Source organism: Phoca vitulina, unplaced genomic scaffold (genome assembly GCF_004348235.1).
Source record: "Phoca vitulina isolate PV1807 unplaced genomic scaffold, GSC_HSeal_1.0 scaffold16, whole genome shotgun sequence".
Classification (NCBI taxonomy): domain Eukaryota; kingdom Metazoa; phylum Chordata; class Mammalia; order Carnivora; family Phocidae; genus Phoca; species Phoca vitulina.
This window is the reverse complement of record NW_022589719.1, coordinates 27,245,398-27,267,956: the sequence shown is the minus strand read 5'-3', so window position 1 is coordinate 27,267,956 and position 22,559 is coordinate 27,245,398. Positions and strand designations below refer to the sequence as shown.

Below are 22,559 nucleotides of genomic sequence, written 5' to 3'. Positions count from 1 at the left end.
ATAAGGCATGCAAATGGTTAGACAAGTAGACATCTTATAAAGATTTAAAATAATCCTAGAAGAAGGAAATTTTAATTTGTGGAACATGTAACTTTTGGAAAACTAGTAGACTAAAAGAAAACTTGGACTTGGGTGTGTATGTTTTAAAACTCAGTTAACCATTGATGTATTGCATGACCCCGCTATTGCCTTACATAGTATCATCAATAAAATAAAAAGAATTTTATTCTAAGAATTGTGGTATAGGAAGTCTTCTTAAGTTAGAAAAGTGTTGTGCACAGATGAAATTTTCTCATCCCAAGATGTAGATAAATATTTTAGGAGTTGTTAAAGGGTAAAAAAATTAAAGAGCCAGACTAAACTTAACATGGCTCAGAGTTACAATAATCTAAAATGGGAAACTTAGGCAACAGTTTTGTATGGTAAAGTTTGAGAATTAGAGATCCTAGAGCAAATATACTAATAAAATGTATTTTCAAAAAAGAAGTAGGTAAGAGTTAATGCAAATATTTTTGCTTTAACCATTGGTGTTGAAAAGTAGCAATAACTGTTTCTGTTGGGATGTGTAAATATGTGTGATTTCTTTGGAATCAGCATTTCTGTCTATGCAGCAAATATTCAAAGTTAAGTAGCAAGAGGAAATTTCACAATAGTGACTGATCTTAAGATGTTGAATATCAAAAACAAAAGGTCTTAAAGGTGTGATAATGGTTACTCATTTTGCAATGATGTGAGTAGCTTGAATTTACTAAAACTTAGATTGAGCTGAATTAACTGGAAAAAATGAGAAAGCATAGTATTGTTAGTCAAGGTTTGCAAAATTCAGTAGAGATTAAAACTGCCACTATCAGGAGCAGCAAGAGAAGCACTTAAGGTAGAAGCGAGACTGATTACAGAAGGAAACCAAAGACCTTTTGGATCATAGCCATAGTTTAGGAGATGAGAGCCTCCAAGAGGATGACATGATCTAAGATGCTGTTCTCTCTCCATGGAGATCACTGGGAAAGAGATGCAGAATAGAATTGCAAATGCAAGGAACTGATGCGAATTGCAAATTGTTTTTGGAAGTTAGTTTAGTAATAACCTGTAGGATACAATAGAAGTTACATTGTGTGCTTGTTTCTAGAGCTCCTTTTCTTTTAAAGTATTGTACTGAATGTTATTTTTTTTTATTTTTTTTTATTTTTTTTTTTAAAGATTTATTTATTTATTTGACAGAGAGAGACATAGCGAGAGCAGGAACACAAGCAGGGGGAGTGGGAGAGGGAGAAGCAGGCTTCCCGCTGAGCAGGGAGCCCGATGTGGGACTCGATCCCAGGACCCTGGGATCATGACCTGAGCCGAAGGCAGACGCTTAACGACTGAGCCACCCAGGCGCCCCGAATGTTATTATTTTTTTAGCAAATTCCTCAGGATTAAATAAAGTTGATGGAATTGATCTAGAGATATTATATTAAAATGAGATGGCATACTAAGATGTCCTCAGTTTTGAACCTGGACAGAAGAGAAATAGTCTCATCTCTTCTCATTGACTTCCAGCATGCTATGGACAATCTTTTTCTGCTTCTGTGTTCCTCACAAGTTGGGGAAAATATTGCCTTAAAAGGACATTAGAGTGTACAAAACTGTATGCGATATAGTGGGAAAAAGAAAAGTTCACACACGTTGAAAAAGCCCCTAGGGTTACATGGTAAAAGAACAGGTAGTAAGAAGTAAAGGCAGTGAAGTAGCATATGGTTAGCCCACTTTGTACCCTAGGGCGTAAGTGATTAAGAAAGACTTTTCTTGGTCAACAAAGTTTATAATGGAGAAAAGATTTCCAAATATGAATCCTTATAATATATACGAATTATAAAGTTAAAATCTTTCTTGGGAGAGAGAGAGAGAGTCTGCGTATGCACACGTGTTGGGGGGTAAAGGGAGAGAGAGAATCTTAAACAGGCTCCATGCTCAGTGCGGAGCCCAATGCAGGGCTCGATCTCAGGACCCTGAGCCAAAATCAAGAGTTGGACACTTAACTGACTGAGCCACCCAAGTGCCCCTAAAGTTAAAATCTTAATTCTTCAGGGGCGCCTGGGTGGCTCAGTCGGTTGAGTGTCTGATTTCGGCACAGGTCCTGATCTCAGGGTCCTGGAACCAAGTCCCGTGGCTGGCTCCCTGTTCAGTGGAGAGTCTGCTTGGTCTGCTTGTCCCTCTTCCTCTACCCTCCCCCAACTCCGCACCTGCCCCCCCCCCCCGCACTCATGCTCTCCACACTTGTGCATGTGTGCGAGCTCTCTCTCTCTCTCAAATAAATAAGTAAAATCTTTTTTAAAAAAAAACTTAATTCTTCATAATATCTTGATATAAATATTGTACAGATTTATTTACTAAAAAAAATTGCTAAGTCAACTTGTGATTTGTTTAATGTACCATACAGGTAGATAGACAGCTGGTGTAAAGAATTTAAACCAGGAGGTAAAATGTCAGACCTTTGACATATGTTATGGTTTGATAGTTTTTAACTCAAAGAGTGGGTGTTTTGAATGATACTTGTTAGTAGTTATTTTAAGTCACTGGCTACTAATGCTCTGATGTCATCTTTCCTTAAGAAACTAGTCCTTGGGCGCCTGGGTGGCTCAGTTGGTTAAGCGACTGCCTTTGGCTCAGGTCATGATCCTGGAGTCCCAGGATCGAGTCCTGCATCGGGCTCCCTGCTCAGCAGGGAGTCTCCTTCTCCCTCTGACCCTCCCCTCTCACGTGCTCTCTCTCTCATTCTCTCTGAAATAAATAAATAAAATCTTAAAAAAAAAAAAAAAAAAAAACTAGTCCTTGTCTTCTCCATGGAAAAATGTTTACATCATCTTAGAGCAGTAAATGGTCACGGTAATCTCAACTCATTCTCTAAAAATAAAAGTTTACACTTACACAGTGCTTATTATCTGCTAGGCACCATTCTAAGTGTTTTATATTTATTATTAATCCTCACAACCCAGTGAGGTAGGTACTATTATTATCCTCATTTTAACAAATGAGGAAGGAAAGTATGAGAGAGGTGAAGTAATTATAAATACAATCAGGGTAAACTACCAGTTATGTTTAAACAAAAGTCCTTGAGGAATCTCTCAGAATCTCCTACCTCTGCTTGGAAGGGGTCCCCATTCTTTCCACTTCCCTTTTATTGATAGCTGCTGTAATCTTTAGGGACTTAGGTTGCCTTAAAATTAAATCACCTGTACTTCCTTTTCATGTTGTGTGTACTCAGAAATATTCCTGAGATAGACAGCAGCTGGTGGGGGAGGGTGTGTGTGGGTGGATTCAGTAACCTGTCACATCAGGGTATAAATTAATTAGTTGAAGGAAAACAAATACTACTTTTTCTTCATTTCTCTGGTATTCCTTTGCCTGCCCTTTATCATTCTAACCATTGTGGATCGAGGTCAAGCGTTGGCATATCTAAGTAACTTTATTTTTAGGTCATTTGAAAAAGATAAGAGTGAAGTATCCTCTAATGGTAAGGATGTGTGATCTCTTGGCATATTGCTTCACATGAGTTTTCACAAGAGCAAGGAAAACCTAAAATGATAATGATGGGATTCTGTGGCATAGATTCCTTTGCTTACATGTTTGAAACAGTAACAGTCAATTCACAACAGAGCCGTTCTCACAGAATATGGCTATTTAAGCAGTGTTTTTAAATTAAGGACAGGGCGCCTGGGTGGCTCAGTTGGTTGAGCGACTGCCTTCAGCTCAGGTCATGATCCTGGAGTCCTGGGATCGAGTCCTGCATCGGGCTCCCTGCTCAGCAGGGAGTCTTCTTCTCCCTCTGCCCCTCCCCCCTCTCATGTGCTCGCTCTCTCTCTCTCTCTCTCATTCTCTCTCTCAAATAAATAAAATCTTAAAAAAAAAAAATTAATTAATTAATTAATTAAGGACAAACTATTCATCTTTGGTAGGATCTGATAAACTTAGTAAGCACGAGTATGGGACGTGGTGAATGAAGACAACGCAAGTTTAAGAACTCTTCTGCATTAGAGCAAACCACTAACAAATTAACTTCTTAAATTGGGGAAATAAATGTAAAAAAAAAAAATCCCCTCATTCAGGATTATAGAGTCCCCATTTTTTTGGCATCACTGAGTTAGTGAAATTGCAACAAACAATCTATCCTTTAAAAACGTGCTCAGCTTACTCTTCCTTAGCAAAGATGACACAAATATTAATGTCACAATTGATTTATTTATTTTTTTAATTTAAATTCAATTAGCCAACATATAGTACATCATTAGTTTTTGATGTAGTGTTCAGTGATTCATTAGTTGCATATAACACCCAGTACAATTGATTTTTAATAACACTAATCTTTAAGAATATTTTTCCAGATAACTGATAATTTAAATTAATACTGTAGTTTTCATCTAAAGTGAGTTTTTTTCTTTACCACAAATAGTACATTCAAATATACCACAGTGCCCAAAGACTAGACAGTGGTTCTCATCATACCAGATTATACATCTGGAAGTCTCCCTTCACTTGCTTTTTGGATCACTAGTGTTATGTGATACATTGTTATGAAATAAAAATAATGAATTTTAAGGATTTAAGGGACTTAGCCTACTTAATAAATATTTGCGTAAGATGTTAAGATATATATAATACTACGGTATTAATCATTACATTGAAAATTTGCAAATAATCCAAATTTCCATCAGTAAGAGATAAGTTAGATTAGTATATCAATAGAATAGAATCTTAAACAGCATTAAAAAGAATGAGATAATGTTATCAATAGTTACATGCAAGTGTATGTACATGAAAAGTGTCCAAGATGGATTGCTTAAATAAAAAGAAACAAGTTAAACTTTATGGTATGCATTTTGAAAAACTTAACATACCTGTAGAATTCTGGGGAACTTTCTAAGTTACATATTTTTGTGATGTTTAAATTTTTAATTAATGTGTATTTTCTTTGTAAGCAGGAAAAAAGATAATTTTAACAAGTTGTACATGAGCCCCTCAGAAAATTGTCAATAAATCTAAATCTTTTTTTTTTTTTTTTTTAAGTGGCTACCATTTATTATACCCTTCGTGTATACCAGGCACCTTTTTCTTTTCTTGTTACGGTGCTTCCAGTTCTTTCCCCTTTTTTTTAATGAGGTATATAGAGAAATTATGTGAGAAGGATTGCCACTGAGGACACTTGCAGAAAGAATTCTGTGTTTTTATGTTAGTTATAAAGAGAATCATCGGGGTGCCTGGGTGACGCAGTCAGTTAAGTGTCTGCCTTTGGCTCAGGTCATGATCCCCGGGTCCAGTCCTGCATGGGGCTCCCTGCTCAACAGGGAGTCTGCTTCTCCCTCTGCCTCTGCCCCTGCTTATGCACGCTCTCTCTCTCTCTCTCTGACAAATAAAATCTTAAAAAAAGAGAATGATCTGTTATCCCTTTCTGTTGAATTTTATAGGGCATAAAGAACGAAACTAAGAATAAAGTATATAGGAATACATGGGGTTTTGTGAGTTTGAAAGTCTTGCATGTTTAGATGAGGTGAAGATAGCATTAAAATGAAAAGATTATTTAGGGAAAGCTTCCATGAGGAGGGAAAGATAATCTGAGTTTGAATGCCAAAAGGAGCAAAATAGTGCGTAGAGCTTTTCCAGTGGAAGCAGAATGGAGCGATGAGACGGAGGAGCACTAGAATGACAGAGTGATGGAAATAAGGTCTAGTTTTGAGAAGCTGATGGAGGGCTGTGAAGATTTTTACCAGGACTCAAAACTAAAGCTGCATCGGCATACAGAGTGAGAAAACAAGCGAGCGCCCGTGCTGCAGACTGTATAGGAGTGTGCAGGGATAGCCAGGGTGGTGTTAACGTGGAAGAGGACCGGACCCAGGTCCGGGTCACCATCACCTTCGCCCCAGCCGTAGCTGCAGTAGCTGCCCGGCAGGCCTCCATGCTTCCAGTGTTTCTGCTCCTTTCCCCACTCATCCCCCACATCCCGAATCTGTTCTCAATAAAGCAACCAGACTGTTTCTGTCAAAAAGTCAAGCCATATCCAAACCTCCAGTGGCCCCCCATTTCAGTCAGAGTGACCCAAAAGGCCCAAAAGGAGCTCCCTCCTACTGCCTACTTGGCCTCATTTTTTTCCTGCTCTTCCTCCTTGATCATTCCAGTCCAGACACATCCTTGCTGTCTCTCAAAATCATCACTCGTCTTTAAGTCCTTTCTACAGACTGTCCCTCTGTGTGGAACACTTTTCTCCCAGATAATCCACATGGCTAACTATCTTACCCTTGAATCTTTGCTCAGATGTCACCCTCACAATGAGGTGTACCTCTGACGATCCCATTTAAAGTTTTCAACCTGCTTTTCCTCCATATGCCTATAGCATTTCATTTCCTGATATAGTATCTAATTTACTTATTTGTTAAATTTATTGTCTATTATCTGTCTCTTCCCTGCTTGAAGGAAAGTTGCAGGAGGCCAGGGATCTTTTTTTTTTTCCCAAAGATTTTATTTATTTATTTGACAGACACAGCGAGAGAGGGAACATAAGCAGGGGGAGTCGGAGAGGGAGAAGCAGGCCTCCCGCGAAGCAGGTAGCCTGATGCGGGGCTCGATCCCAGGACCCTGGGACCACGACCCCAGCCGAAGGCAGACGCCCAACGACTGAGCCACCCAGGCGCCCCGGAGGCCAGGGATCTTTATGTCTTTTGTACACTGATCTATCCCATGTCCCTAAAACGTTAACACATAATAGGTGCTCAACACATATTAATTGAATGAGATAAATGGATTTGAGAGCTTGTAAAGAAGATGGCAGGTATAATCTAAAAGAACGTGTATGCTAATGCAGTGAGTTTTAACTTTTTTGCCTGATATGTCATAGACTCTCAAAACCAGGGATGCCTGGGTGACTCATTAGTTAAGCGTCTGCCTTCGGCTCAGGTCATGATCCTAGGATCCTGGGATCGAGTCCCTCATCGGGCTCCTTGCTCAGTGGGGAGCCTGCTTCTTCCTCTGCCTGCCACTCCCCCTGCTTGTGCGCTCGCACACACTCTCTCTCTCTGACAAATAAATAAAATCTTCAGGGAAAAAAAAAAAAAGAGGGCGCCTGGGTGGCTCAGTTGGTTAAGCGACTGCCTTCAGCTCAGGTCGTGATCCTGGAGTCCCGGGATCGAGTCCCGCATCAGGCTCCCTGCTCGGCGGGGAGTCTGCTTCTCCCTCTGACCCTCCCCCCTCTCATGCTCTCTCTCTCTCATTCTCTCTCTCAAATAAATAAATAAAATCTTTAAAAAAAAAAAAAAAAAAAAGAATCTCAAAACCAACAGGTTGTTGTGTACATACCTATCACCAGTTTAGAAATTGTTTTCAGAATACGGTTTGGATGCCACTGGTAACGTATTAAGCTTTATCACTGTAAGTGCTTGAGTTATATTCCTGGTATGATGTTATTAGTCCTTAATAGTGAAAAGCCCACTTTCCTATGCCCCTTAGTTTAACTCTTATTTCATGTCTCTAAGTGGAAATTTACTATCTTCTGAAGTTAGAATCGTTCATTTGGTTAACAGAAGAATTTCATAAAACTTCTAGTCTCAGTATGAACTATATTTCTTATGATTTCCTTACAGATGATGATTGGCAGGAAGCACATGAGCGCCTGGCTGAATTGGAAGAGAAGCTGCCGGCAGTTAATGAACAAACAGGCAATGGAGAAAGGGATGAGATGGACTTGTTGGGTGACCATGAGGAGAATCTGGCAGAAAGGCTCAGTAAGATGGTGATTGAAAATGAGCTAGAAGATCCAGCTATCATGAGGGCAGTGCAGACCAGGCCAGTTCTGCAAGTGAGTAAGTTACTCTGATTTGAGAACTATCACAAACTAGTAATTAAGGTAAAGTATTGAGCTGTGCCATTTTGTTTCATCTGCTACCCTGAGAAACTTGCATATACCATAGAAAACTGTTAATATAATTCCTGATCACAGCAGTTGAAGGTAGGGAATAATGTATATTCTGGAACACTATAATTTCGTCTTCTCAAGCAGTTGAGACTCTTTCGGAGCCTTGTTCACCGAAAGCAGGTAAATTGTCCAGAAAGCTCTCACTATTCCATACTTTGTGTGTTTTCCTTTTTTGTTAGCCCCAACCAGGAAGTCTCAATTCCAGCATCTGGGATGGATCTGAAGTTCTGAGACGAATCCGAGGGCCACTGATTGCTCAGGTATTAAACATTTTCTCTTTATACGAATTCCTAGTATCCGAAAACTCCTGTCTTGATCCTTTCCTTACTGAAACAATGTATAGATGTATATCATTTGCCGTTATGTTGATTACTTAACCCAGTGCTCATAGCTGTACTGGTTGATTGTACACTTACTCAGCCTCCAGGCAATGCTCACTTGACTGTGCTTTATTTTGAAAGGCTGAAAGGGAGCCATTAGAATTCAGATTTATTAGCTTATAATTCAAATTTCTTAAGTCGTTTCTAGGCAAAACCACAGGAATGGAGACCAGATCAGTATCTACCAATGGTTGGAGGTGGTGGGAGGGCTTGACTGCTAAGGGACACTACAGTAGGAGTTTGGGGAGTAACCAAACTGCTCTGTTCTTGATCATGGCAGTAGATCCATGAATCTATGTATTTATCAAAATTCAGAGGAGTGTACACCAAAGAGAGGGAATGTTACTGGATGTGAAATAAAATTTAAAAATAATTTCTCAAGATGATTTTGGCATCTGTACAGATTACTAAAACATTTTAAGGTGGCTATGGGCTAATTTTCTCTCTCTCTCTCTCTCTTTTTTTTTTTTTAACTATTTCCTCAATTAGGAAATGCCTACGGTGTCTGTATTAGAATATGCCCTGCCTCAGAGGCCCCCACAGGGTCCAGAAGATGATCGAGACCTTTCTGAGCGCGCATTACCACGGCGGTCAACTTCACCTATCATTGGGAGTCCTCCTGTTAGAGCTGTCCCCATAGGCACCCCACCTAAGCAGATGGCTGTACCCAGCTTCAACCAACAGGTACCTCTCATTAACAGGCACTCAGCCCAGGATATTGGGAATCTGGGCAAAATTATTTGGGAAGTTGGCAATGCTGGGAGGAGGGTGGAAGTTTTGGGTAGGCATTAGATGAGAAAGAGAAATAGCCAATTAGAGGAGAAGGTAGTACAAATAAGAGACACATTCCCTAATGCCCTTTGCTGGTGCTGCTCCTGTTGCTGCTGCCTTTTAACTGGGGGAGAAAAAGGGTAGTTAGCCACATGTAGTGTATATATCCTTTTCCAAGTGTTTTGCTGGCTGCCCACAACATTGGCAGAGAGGTAACTGACAGCCGGGGGGAGTGGGGACACACAGCATTGTCCACATCCCTTTTTACCTTTAAGATATCCCTGCTTTCCCTAGAGCCTGTGCAGTCCTGTTCCATAGACTTTCCTCCACCTGAAACCAGCAGCTGAAAAGGAAGGCCAATTTGGAAGGTATGGGGGGAGGGTGGTGTTGGTATGGCCTAGTTAGGCTCAGTATTCTATGAAACGGTGGAGTCACAATGTATCACAAAAGAGCTGAGCATGGCGGCCATATCACAGGGGCTTCAGAATAGGACTTAGTTAATCCTCCAGCTTTCTTATCATTCCTTCTCCCTCACTGCTACCAAAATAATATCCTCTTGCAGAGAATTTGCAAGTCAGAATATCTGTTGGTACCTCCCTCAGATAGCATGGAAGGGTGGGGATAACTGGAGAATTAGCTAAATCTTCCTCAGTTACAAGTGGCACGGTGCTTGGTGTTTACGAGAGGAAGTGACCAAAGGTTCTTATGTGAACCCATAGCCGTAGCGATTTGCTTAGAAGTAGGGCTTTGCATTGAGTTCTGTGTCTCTACCAGTACTTGAGGGGAGGGAGTGTAGGTGGAGGAAAAACTGACTTCATTGAGTGTAGTTGTGTATATATTTGTCCTGATAGATCCTGTGTCCGAAGCCTGTCCATGTCCGACCCCCGATGCCACCGCGTTATCCTGCTCCCTATGGTGAGAGAGTGTCTCCAAACCAGCTCTGCAGTGTCCCGGTATGTCCCTTCACAACCTGATGAAAACGTGCAGCATATGGTTCCTGATCGCTACCAGTATATAGACATCTCTATATTAGGTGTGCTTTTTATAGTCTCCATACTTGAATTTCTGGATCTTACGGTCCCCAGGTCAGAAGGCATGGTTCATCATGTTCAGTTGTTTCATACCTGAGTTGGGTTTTTTTTATCTTTAAAAATTCACACCCAGCATGGTCATCTGGTTTCCTGCTATTTCATTCCCTCATCCTACCGCCTCCTTCTTCAGGTGACATGATCATAGTACTTCCTGATTTCTAGCATTGCTCTCTTTCATATTCCTTCCATAGACAGCTTGATGATACAGTTTGAGCATTTTTATATCCAAGTTTATGCTGTATTCCTACTAGATTCCTTTATTATATCGATTTACCTATTTCACAGACTGTGTATAATTTTTTGTCTTTTTTTTTTTTTTCTTAGAATTCTTCCCTACTCGGTCACCCTTTCCCTCCTAATGTTCCTCCTGTTCTCAGCCCTCTCCAGAGAGCACAGCTTCTTGGAGGAGCACAGGTAAGCCTGTGATGAGCCAAACCCATGAAGAGCTCTCTTGCTTTCCTAACATTCATAGGTGATCTCTCTCTTGGCTGTTAATCAGGCTCTACTGCCTCTCATTTTTTCCTTCACTTTTTCAAATTATTGATGGAAACAGTATTCACTTTTCTGTGGATAAAAGCAAGAGGCCTTGCTGATTCACTAAATCTGAGATCTTGTTCCTCTTTCTAGCTACCGCCTGGACGGATGTCTCCCAGCCAGTTTGCACGGGTCCCTGGATTTGTTGGTAGTCCGCTTGCTGCCATGAATCCCAAGTTGCTGCAAGGGCGAGTAGGGCAGGTGCTTCCCCCAGCACCCGGCTTCCGTGCCTTCTTTAGTGCTGCGCCCCCTGCCGCTCCGCCGCCTCCGCCCCAGCACTCCCCTGGCCCAGGGCCGCACCTGCAAAACCTAAGGTGTGCAAACTAATGCCACTGTTGACCCATCAGTCGCCCAAGGCTCTTTGTCAGTGAGGCCTCCATGTCTGCAAGGGGTGTGTTTTGAGATGTTACTCGATAATCTACTCATCAAACACAAAAATGTTTGACAGTCTCCAGGCATTCTTACGAATTAACATTTCACTAAAGGCACGTGCTTCCTGTGTAATTTGCATATTGTTAGTTAATCACCTCTTTTATTTCTTCTGACATTTCTTAGGTCTCACTTTATATCCATTTTACAAACACACAGGTGCACAAAGTGCTTATCACTTAACAAGAATTACCACATGCTAAGGACCAGAGATGTAGATGCTAAGTAGTCAGCTCATCTTGGTGCTAGCTAAGTTGCACACTTCTAATCTGGTTTTATAATGGGTTCAGGTTCCTGCTTCTAGTGAAATTGTATTTTATTACATGTCATAATCGTATCAGGATTCCTCAGAGAGAACCAATGAAATATATGGATATACACACATATGTATGTATGTATGCACATACATAAAACTTTATATAACAAAAAGATTTATTTGAAGGAATGAATAAAGCAGGCCAGCAAAGTGGAAATTCAGATAAGAGTTGAATTTGCAGTCTTGAGTCTGAAATTTGTAGGGCAGGCTGGCAGGTTAGAAACTCAGGCAGCACGTCTGTGTTTCAGGCTTGAGGCAGAATTCCTTCTTGTCTGGGAAATACCAGTTTTTGCTCTCAGTGCCTTCAACTGGTTGGGTGAAGCCCACCCACATTTTCAAAGGTCCTCTTTTTTCTTAATTCTTAATGACATCTACAAAATACCTTCACAGCAACATCTAGACTAGTGTTTGACCAAACAACTGGGCACCATAGCCTATGGCCAAGTTGACATAAATTGACCATGACACATACATTTTCAATATGATTTCCCAAATAGTTGAAGCTAAACTACATTAAATCTTAAATCTTAAAACTTAACTACATTAAATCTTTTAAGAGACTTCTGTTTACAGTTAGGAAGAATAGTTCTACTGCTTCACTGCTAATTCACTCAAATTTTATGATCCTCTTCTTAGGAGTTGAGAATTAATTAGTCTTTGTAGAGGACATGTAAAAATGTATCAGTCTTTTCCTTCTGAAAGATCTCCTGAGAATAGACTTGAACATTCCCTTGAGTGCACTTGTGTGAAGTTATCCTATACTGACAACATTCTCTAAAACTACAGATCACAGGACAGCGGAATTAAAAACCTTTCCCTTTTTTTCTCAGATCTCAGGCCCCAATGTTTAGACCAGACACAACTCACCTCCATCCACAGCACCGTCGGCTCTTGCATCAGAGACAGCAACAGAACAGAAAGTAAGTACTCGGGGCACCTGGGTGGCTCAGTCGTTAAGTGTCTGCCTTCAGCTCAGGTCATGATCCCAGGGTCCTGGGATCAAGCTCCACATCAGGCTCCCTGCTTGGCGGGAAGCCTGCTTCTCCCTCTCCCACTCCACTTGCTTGTGTTCCCTCACTTGCTGTCGCTCTCTCTGTCAAAGAAATAAAATCTTTAAAAAAAAAGAGTAAGTACTCATCCAGCTCCTTGGTGGTTTCTTAATTCAACTTTTAATTTTGACAGTGTAACAAGGTGCTACTAATTTAGTTTACTTTTTAAGTAAATATAATTAGTATTAAGTTTATGTTACTGGTAAAGAAGATCATATATGCTGTCATTTTATGTTTTTGATACACTAGCTTTTAATTTTTTTTCATTTTTTGAGAGAGAGTGGGATGTGGGGGAGGGGAGAGAATCTGAAGCAGGCTCCACAGGACAGAGCCCGACACGGGGCTTGATCTCACAACCCTGAGATCATGACTTGAGCTGAAATCAAGAGTCAAACACTTAACCAACTGAGCCACCCAGGTGCCCTGATACACTAGGTTTAAATGACAAGATTTTTATCAACTGATTTCTAAGATTCTATAAATCTCTTTATCATACATCAGAAATATAATTTAGATCTGATTTTTTTTAAGTCATTTTATACTCCTTACCAAGTTCTTAACCATACTCTTAACTACCTTTGTTTATGATCTCAGCTCAGAGGTAACTTTGAAATATAATGGCTAGCCTTGTATTTCAGTCTTAATATAAAGCCAACAGCCACTCTGTTTTTGCCTGTAATCTAATCTTTTTTCGCTTCTGATGGCACTTCCTAATCCCAGTATCATCAACAAATATAACTATGTATTTATATGTGTAGCCTGGCTGTGTATCAGGCCCTGTGGTAGGTTTTGGGGACTGAAAGAAGAACAAGATGTGTCAAAGTCCTCCCTTCCTGGGGTTGACGTTCTATAATCACTCATATACAGAAAATAAGAAAATTAAACATAACTTTGAGGTTTCTTTAACCTTCAATTTTATGGTTTTATGTGTGTAATTCCTTCTTACTTTCAAAGAAGCTCTAGAATATTTTTTGGAGGGGAAAAATAGGCTCTTAAAATAAGACACAAAAAGTGCAAACCATAAAGGAAAAGATTAATACATTTGACCATGTTAAAATACGAAACTTCTAGTGCCTGAAGTTAACAATATGGTTTTATGTATTTGAGAATTTATAAAGAGTGTGGTTCTCATTCATGTAAAGTGTTATTGCCACCAAAAAAAAACAATGGGAGATACAGAAACTCAAGTGTTGAATATATCTATTATCTTATGTGTGGTGATGGTATAATGAGTGTTTGCATGTCCGAACTTTTAAAATTGTACACATTAAATATGCACAGTTCTTTGTATGTCAGTTATACCTCAGTAAAGCTGATAAGAGTTTGCTCATATGTGGAATTTAAGAAACAAAACAAAAGAACAAAGGAAAAAGAGACAAAAACTCTTTTAACTATAGAAAACAAACAGATGGTGACCAGAGGGGAGGAGAGTGGGTGATGGGTGAAATAGGTGATGGGATTAAGAGTACAGTAACATTTAAAACGATTGAAGCATTATATTGTATATCTAAAACTCAAAAGGGGCGCCTGGGTGGCTCAGTCGTTGGGCGTCTGCCTTCGGCTCAGGTCATGATCCCAGCGTCCTGGGATCGAGCCCCACGTCGGGCTCTCTGCTCCGCGGGAAGCCTGCTTCTCCCTCTCCCACTCCCCCTGCTTGTGTTCCCTCTCTCGCTGTGTCTCTCTCTGTCAAATAAATAAATTCTATAAAAAAAAAAGATTTCAAGCTTGCTTATAGTCAGGAAAATACAGATTAGGATTAGATAACAATTTTACATCATCACATAAGTAAAATTTGAAATGTCTCAACACTGTCGTCATTGGCAAGAATATTGGTTAGCCTCAGCCTCTTGTGGGAGAATTTGGCAGTAAATAATAAGGTTGAAAACGTGGATACACCACATGCTAGCAGTTCTTTTGGGTATGTACTTGGGTATGCTGTCAACACAGATAAATATGAAAAGCATCATGTTGAGTAAGAAGCAAGGAGCAGACTTACATCTCTGGTATCATTTATGTAAAAGTTAAAGGCACACAGAATAATACTGTATAATATTTAAAGACGGATACGTGAGTCATGAGTCTTAAAAACATTGCAGGGAGAGGCGCCTGAGTGGCTCAGTCGGGTAAGCATCCACCTCTTGGTTTCGGCTCAGGTTGTGGTCTCCCAGTTGTGAGATCGAGCCCCACGTCAGGCTCCACGCTCAGCGTGGAGTCTGCTTGAGTTTCTCTCTCTCTCCCTCTGCCCCTCCCCCCGCACGCACATGTGTGCAGGAGTGCTCTCTCTCTCAAATAAAATCTTTTTTTTAAAAAAAAAACATTTCAGGGGCGCCTGGGTGGCTCAGTCGTTAAGCGTCTGCCTTTGGCTCAGGTCATGATCCCAGGGTCCTGGGATCGAGTCCCACATCGGGCTCCCTGCTCCGCGGGAAGCCTGCTTCTCCCTCTCCCGCTCCCCCTGCTTGTGTTCCCTCTCTTGCTGTGTCTTTCGCTGTCAAATAAATAAATAAAATCTTTAAAAAAAATTTATTTTCAGGGGGAGTGCATACAAACTCCTCTGAGAAGGAAGGGAGGCAGGAAACCAGGATCCAGACAGGGTGCAACAGTATGTTGCTTTAATACTACTGTTTAAAACTCTGAGGCAAATTGGGGCAAATAAATTTATTTTTTTCCCACTAAGTCTGGGTGGTGGATAAATGAATGTTTAATGTGGGCTTTTCTCTATATTTGAAGTATTTCGTGATTTTTCAGCAAGTTAAAGTGTATAGATGGTGAGTCATACTGGCCTGTGTTCACACCTCTGGCCTCGGTTTATTGTCTTCAGTGGAGAACATAAAGCCACCTACCTCTTAGCGTTACTGTGGGGCTTAAACAGAAGTGCGTGGGTGACAGTGCTCAGCACGTGATGAGGCACTCACATCTCAGTCTTGTTTCTTTGTGTATGCATAGCTCTTCTCCGACGCTGCCATTAGATTCAATTCTTTTCCCTCCTTTGTTAACAAAAGCAAAGTGGAATCTTTTTTTAACTGGCCCAGCTTGTTCCTGAATTGGTACAAGGCCTAACGAGTGCCCTGACGTGGAGCGAATGCGCCCCTGTGTCCATGTGTGTTTTCAGTCAGCATCGCAGTCTCAATGGCGCCGGAGACAGAGGGAGTCACCGGAGCAGTCAGGACCATCTCCGCAAGGACCCCTATGCCAACCTCATGCTGCAGCGAGAGAAGGATTGGGTCTCTAAAATCCAGATGATGCAGCTGCAGAGCACTGATCCCTACCTGGACGATTTCTATTACCAGGTAGGTGGTCATCCAGTCCCTTACTCTGGTGAGCCACTCAGGGAAATATCGGTAGACTTAAATACTGACAGAATCTTCTTTTGAGGTGGTATTCAATTGGGTCAGAATTGACTAAGCAAATTCTGTCCTCTTCCGAAGCTGGAGAGCCTCTCACTATTCACTAGAAGGTTTCTGTACATGCCTTTTATTCCTTACACACAGAGGCTCCCGGGCCAATGTTTTGAAATCTCTTTGGCATCAATAATCTGGTTCTCTCAGTTAAAAATATTGGCAGTCTAACTTTGAAGATATTTCCATTGAGGTTGGACTTTTCCATAGGCTGGGATTTTTTGAGAAGTAAATATCTGGCAGTCTAGCAAAAATTAAAGATCGATACATTTATAGAGTCCCAAGTTGTTGCTGCCACCAGTCTAATCATGTATGATAAAGAGCAGCCATACTCTGGGCTTGTGTTGCAACTGAAATCATCTTCACGTGGTAGAATTACTTTGAAAAACTGGAGAAACTGTCAGCTGCTGAAGAAGTACAAGGCGAAGGCCCGAAAAAGGAGCGCACCAAGCTCATTACCCCTCAGGTGGCCAAACTGGAGCACGCCTATAAGCCAGGTAAGGTCCTTATCCCTGGGCCCACAATAAAAGAAATTCAGTGAGCTGCCAATATGATAAATAGAACTGTATAGATGACTGGATATAGAGATGTTCAAAGCTCATTTATAAGGACTATTGTCCTTAAATGCAGAGGCCTGCCTTTATTCCATGGAATGAGTGGTTTAGCAGATAGACTTATAGATCCTTTAGTGCTTGAGATTCCTTAACTTTTTGAACTGGGTTCTAATTTCTAGTATACCTATAATAAAGGGGAAATACTTCAGATTTTTATCATCATTGCAACCACAAAATGGGAAAAGATAGGTTTGGGTAAGAGATCACATTAGATACATAGATTTTTGTACTGAACTGTTAGGCTGTGAAAGAATAGAGACTATAAAGGTCTTTGAAACTGCCTTGCCTGCATTGCTGAGTTATTTGTTGGAAATGTTTTGTCCTTACAGTGCAGTTCGAGGGCTCTTTGGGAAAGCTTACTGTCTCTAGTGTGAATAACCCCCGAAAAATGATCGATGCCGTGGTGACATCGCGGAGTGAGGATGATGTAAGTGTCAGCAGAATTGTGTGTTTAAGAAACTCTGGGTCGTCACTGCTGCCTGGGGGTCATTGTGGGAGGGAATCAGACACAACGGAGTTGTGTGTTGTCGAACTCGGAGTTCCCCCCGGCGTGTCTTGGTGTTCTGGTTTCCTGCAGGTGGGCTGAGGTGCTAACACCTTCCACTCCAAGGCAGCCAGGCTAGACTTGGGGTGGCAGGAGTCTTTAAACTGGGTAACTGGCTGCAAACAGCATTGGTTGTTTATTCCAGTTTCAAAAATTACCGTTTTTCTATGTGTTTTAAGATTTTCCTGTGATTATCTGCATCTTTACTGCATTCTATAACTACCTTTTGCCTGTCTGTAAATTCAGTTCAGTAGTCTGTGTGGGTTAGTTCAGTCTGTTCTATGACCTTTGTCCAGTTAGCGTTGTTTTAGATTATTAACTTTCTTTTTTTTTTTTTTAAGATTTTATTTCTTTATTTGAGAGAGAATGAAAGAGAGAGAGAGCATGAGAGGGGGGAGGGTCAGAGGGAGAAGCAGACTCCCTGCTGAGCAGGGAGCCCAATGCAGGACTCGATATCGGGACTCCAGGATCATGACCTGAGCCGAAGGCAGTCGCTTAACCAGCTGAGCCACCCAGGCGCCCAAGATTATTAACTTCCAAGAGTTAAGATTCTTTTACAGTATTGTTACAAATGGAACTACATATGCACACTTAGAAAATTATTTTTAACAGAGGCAAAGAATTCACACTGAATAGTCTTTTCTTTTTTTTAGGAGACAAAAGAAAAGCAGGTTCGGGACAAGAGACGAAAAACCCTTGTCATCATTGAAAAAGTAAGTTTTAGAATTTGTTGCTGTAGTTAGTTGCAAATAAGGAACTGTCACATGTATGTGTATGCAAGAAGTGGAAAAGTAAGCAGTCAGTGTTCTGCGATTTTAATTAATGAATATATTCTTCTACATGCCTGTTGTATATCAGAGCGCACTGGAAAAGAATGTGCTGTGCCTCACCTATGACCCCGTGGAAAGAACACTGCAGTTACAGTGTCCTGGGTCTTTGTCCAAGCTTGTTCAGTTAACTGCTAAGTGCTTGGAGGCAGGTCACCTTTCTAAGAAAATGAGAGTAAAAATTACATTGTTCCACCTGTGAATTAATTGAGTTAATTAAGTCAGTTCACAGGTATTTACTGGATAGCCCCTTGGATGCTAGGCACTGTGCTGGGTGCTAAGTAAAATTTGGTACTCTGTAGGCGATTCATTTGTAAAGTGTAAATACCATGTAGCAAGGCCATAGGCATAGCAAGGAAGAGCACGGAGTGTGGAACCAGGCTGCAAATCACGTCTTCTCCATTTCTGAGTCTGTGACTTGAGGCAGGCTACTTAACCTTTCTGTGCTGTCCTCATTTTCTTCATCTGCAACAGTGGAGATGATAATATAGTCTCTTTCTGCCTGGGTTGTGGAGAGTGTCTGGTGAATGAGTACATGCAGAGTGCCTTGAACAGTGCCTGGCACCCGGGAGTAAAATTATTGCTGCGTTTATAAGTAGAACGCATCACTTGAAGCAGTGATACAGATCCTTTATGTTAACAATGCTATTCTTGCTGCTGGAAAGTTTGCAAAGGGTATAATCATTCACTGTCATCTCCTGGGTTAGTGGTCAGGAGGGACAACAAACGGAGGAATTCTTTAAGTTCTTTCACTATGTTTTTCTGGATTCAGAAGAGCACCTTTTTCCTCTCAGTCTTACTACAATTCGTTTTCGCTCTTTTGTCTTTACCTGGTGGTCTTAAACTGTGAAATTGTTTATCAAATACTCTGATCCTGACCTAGCATGCTATGGCCTGCTTTGTGTCTCACTTAGACGTATAGTTTACTCCTGGATGTGGAGGATTATGAAAGGCGGTATCTCCTAAGTCTAGAAGAAGAGCGACCTGCCCTGGCGGATGAAAGAAAGCACAAAATTTGTAGCATGTATGACAACTTAAGGGGGAAATTGCCTGGACAAGAGAGGTAAGAATTGTACACTTGGAGGGACACGTGAGACCAGCTGGACTCCTTACTCGGCTGACCTGAGCTTTCCACATTTCTGTCTTTGGGATATCTTCCTTACCATCTGAGGAAGCTCAGAGTCTATCCTTCCGGCCTAACTCAAATGCTGCATCATATAAAGCATTTCATAATCCTTCCCAGCCAGGAAAAAAATCTCTTTATTCTGGATTCATTTATTCGACACCTACCTATTCACTATCTGCTAGGAACTACGCTGGGTACTAGAGACACAGTGGGGAACATGATTTGGTTTCTCTGTTTGAGCTTATAGATTGTACTTGCTTTATGCTTTATTCTAGCGTGTTCAACCTTGGAATCTTCATGTAGTGTTTTCTACTAAGATGGAAAGCATAGATATTTATACTTTCTTGGGATTTCCATGGAATACTCATACGCTATGGCAGCCAATCAGTCTTCCAGTGAGGACTAAGCTCCTTAATGTATCTTTTTATCTATATCTGTCATCTCTCCCACCCAGGATCTTGCTGACAGTAAATGTTCTATAAACCCCAAGTGTTGGGGCGCCTGGGTGGCTCAGTCATTAAGCGTCTGCCTTCGGCTCAGGTCATGATCCCAGGGTCCTGGGATCGAGCCCCGCATTGGGCTCGCTGCTCAGCAGGAAGCCTGCTTCTCCCTCTCCCACTCCCTCTTCTTGTGTTCCTTCTCTCACTCACTCTCTCTTTCTGTCAAATAAAATAAATTAAAAAATCTTTAAAAAAATAAAGTAAAATAAACCTCAAGTGTTTATTTGATGAATGCAAGAGGACTCTGTCCTGAAAACTCCCTTTCCTTTGCCCTTTCAAGAGAATTGGGGATTCTTCTAAGTCAGGACACTCACGAACCAGAACATAAAAATAAACCCCTTCTTTTTAACACACCTTTTCTGGAGTCAGGTTGACAGGCAACTGGTTGAATAAATGTGGGCTTGTCCATAGTTGGGAATGTTATGGGGCCATCAAATCGACGTAGTTAAAGTGTATCTATTGAGGTGGAAAATTGTCACAAGAAGTTGTTGGGTGAAGAAAGCCAAGTAACAAAGCCGTATGGGTTCTCTGGACTTTTTTTTTTTAATTTTCTTTAATGAAAAAATACACAGCCCAAAGGTTCTTAAAAATGGTAGCAGTAGGGGCGCCTGGGTGGCTCAGTAGGTTAAGCATCTGCCTTCGGCTCAGGTCAGGATCCCAGGGTCCTGGGATCGAGTCCCTCATCAGGCTCCCTGCTCAGTGGGGAGCCTGCTTGTCCCTCTCCCTCTGCCGCTCCCCCTGCTGTGCTCTCTTGCTCGCTCTCTTGTCAAATAAATTTTAAAAAAATAACAATATAAAGTTAATTCTGAAATGATTGTTTTTATATCCTTTTTGCTTATGTATGTTTTCGGATTTTGCTGTATCAACCATGTTATTTGTCTAGTTACATAAAACTTAAAGGAAATGAACACCTGTAGTTTGAACAAGTCTATTTAACATACGTTTGTGAAAGGACGATTTTCTACATTTGCGAAACTTGAAAAATGACTTGTTATTATTTGGTTGAGAGTTGGAGAAGTAATTCCCACTATTTTGTAGCACAGGTCATCGTAGCGTGAAAATGAGCACAGCAAGTTCTTTCAGTAACATGTAAGAGGAGATAAAGGATGTGTCAAATTGTTCTTGCTGACCTAAGTGAGCATTTCCTTCCCCTGCAGGCCAAGTGATGACCACTTTGTACAGATCATGTGTATCCGAAAAGGGAAGAGAATGGTTGCCCGTATTCTTCCTTTCCTCTCCACAGAGCAAGCAGCTGACATTCTCATGACAACAGCCAGGAATCTCCCTTTTCTTATCAAGAAGGATGCACAAGATGAGGTGATCCCCCATGTGGGACTTCTTTCCTTTGGGTCTTCATAGTTGATAAGGTTTCTAGAATCCAAATTTCTTATCTTCCCCTCTTCCTATTTCTGTTGTTTTGCCTAACCTTCAGTAGTAGGATTTGATTATTTAAAGCAAAAGTCTACTCCAGGACTATACTTTTAATCCCATTTTTGGTCCAACAGACCAAGTTCCTAAACTGAGGAATGCAATAATCGCATCGTATTTGACATAGTCGTGAAGCTGTGTTGTGTATCAGAATTTCTTGGGCAGCAGATAATTCAGCCCTACTCCAAACATGTTGAATCAGAATTTACAGAGGAAAGGCCAGGGCTTCTGTATCTCTAACAGAATCCAGCTGAATCTGATGCTCACGAAAATTTACAAACATATGGTCTTGGTTACTTTGCTGGATATAAAGTATCACGCACTGGGCTGTTGTCAGGAGCTTAACATTCAGCTGCAGACTCCGTTCATTGGTGTCACAGAGGAATCAAGCCAGTGCCCGCTGTGCTCGTAAATAACGTTTATCATGATGTAAACTAGGCTGGACTTAGCAACGTGATTTTCAAGTTTATAAGTAAACTTTTGGTAAGACCTGCTCTCTACTTATCCTAACACTTGAAAAATTGTTTTATTTATTTATTTTAAATGATTCTATTTAGAATCATTTTAGAAGTTCAGAGCAAGAAATTGTTAAGGGTAGGGCAGTTATTACTAAGTGTGAGGTTCAGAATGTTAGAACTTATGAGAGTAAGCCTCTCACATTAGATGATGCTTGATCAATAACCAGCTGGTGATGATCCACAGAAAACATGATGCCAGGATACCTTTTTAAGTGGTATGGCATGAAAGAGTTGAAAATTAACTCCTTCTGAAATCATAATGAGTTGAAAAAGTCCTTAAAATTGTAGCACGTGCAGAAGAAATTAATGCAAAGTTGAGGCGTCATCATCAGGAAAAGTGAAGTGGGATGAGACAAATACATTTTTTAAAGATTTTAAGAAGGAAAAATGGGTTGGAGGAAAGTTTAAGGATTTGAGGTTTATCCTAGAAAATGGAAGCCAGACAAAAAGCAGTAACTCCCTTACAGCATATAGATTATTGTAGGCCATGGGGTGGACACTCACAGTCCTAGAGGAACTCATCAGTGGAAACAAGTTTGGGAGAGCTTCATTCATTCAGTAAATATTTATTTATTCAGTAAATATTTATTACACGTCTACGTACCAGGCACTATTTTAGGTCTTAGAAATACATCGCGCAGAGCTAGGAACTAGGAATTCAGAGATGCTTGCCTTAGTGGAGGTGTCTGCTAGTGAGGAAAATTTGGTAATTATAGGGGCAGAGTTTATACCTCCTTGTGTTAAAGAGTAATAGACCACATCTCTGAATACCATTTCTTGAAGCAATAACTAGTTGCAGGTCTGAGGCATAAAATATACAAGGTAATCGTGGACTATCTTGTGCCAGAAAGTAAGGAAGCTAAAAGATTACTAGGGTGTCCCACGTGAAAGATGCACAGACAAAGCTGAAGGGGCTCCTGTTGGCCAAAAATGGGATAATTTGCATCAGAAAGAAAAATTACAGAAGTGGATTGAAATATATCAAATATTTTTAATTTAATGAGTTCACAGTGATACCAAAAAATATATTAATCACCTTCCGAGATTGCTAGGCCATCAACTCATTATTCTGAAAATGGGTAAATAAGGAAAAGACTC

The 22,559-nt window shown here is 40.8% G+C and overlaps 1 protein-coding gene and 1 non-coding gene across 2 annotated transcripts in view; one reads left to right on the top strand and one right to left on the bottom strand.

Annotated features, from left to right (window-relative positions):
- The window catches only part of PATL1 (PAT1 homolog 1, processing body mRNA decay factor), a 31,659-nt gene that overhangs the window by 2,313 nt on the left and 6,787 nt on the right, over nucleotides 1–22,559 (top strand). The window contains exons 3-15 of the mRNA XM_032414230.1: nucleotides 7,608–7,822; nucleotides 8,119–8,199; nucleotides 8,809–9,003; nucleotides 9,942–10,043; nucleotides 10,506–10,595; nucleotides 10,809–11,029; nucleotides 12,291–12,380; nucleotides 15,619–15,796; nucleotides 16,278–16,401; nucleotides 16,848–16,945; nucleotides 17,716–17,775; nucleotides 18,804–18,952; nucleotides 20,673–20,832. Coding sequence (XP_032270121.1) covers nucleotides 7,608–7,822; nucleotides 8,119–8,199; nucleotides 8,809–9,003; nucleotides 9,942–10,043; nucleotides 10,506–10,595; nucleotides 10,809–11,029; nucleotides 12,291–12,380; nucleotides 15,619–15,796; nucleotides 16,278–16,401; nucleotides 16,848–16,945; nucleotides 17,716–17,775; nucleotides 18,804–18,952; nucleotides 20,673–20,832 — 1,763 coding nt within the window. The remainder of the gene's footprint in view (nucleotides 1–7,607; nucleotides 7,823–8,118; nucleotides 8,200–8,808; nucleotides 9,004–9,941; nucleotides 10,044–10,505; nucleotides 10,596–10,808; nucleotides 11,030–12,290; nucleotides 12,381–15,618; nucleotides 15,797–16,277; nucleotides 16,402–16,847; nucleotides 16,946–17,715; nucleotides 17,776–18,803; nucleotides 18,953–20,672; nucleotides 20,833–22,559) is intronic.
- LOC116638984 lies at nucleotides 13,170–13,242 on the bottom strand. Its single transcript, XR_004300751.1, has one exon. It is a non-coding gene; the product is annotated as a small nucleolar RNA SNORD49 (small nucleolar RNA).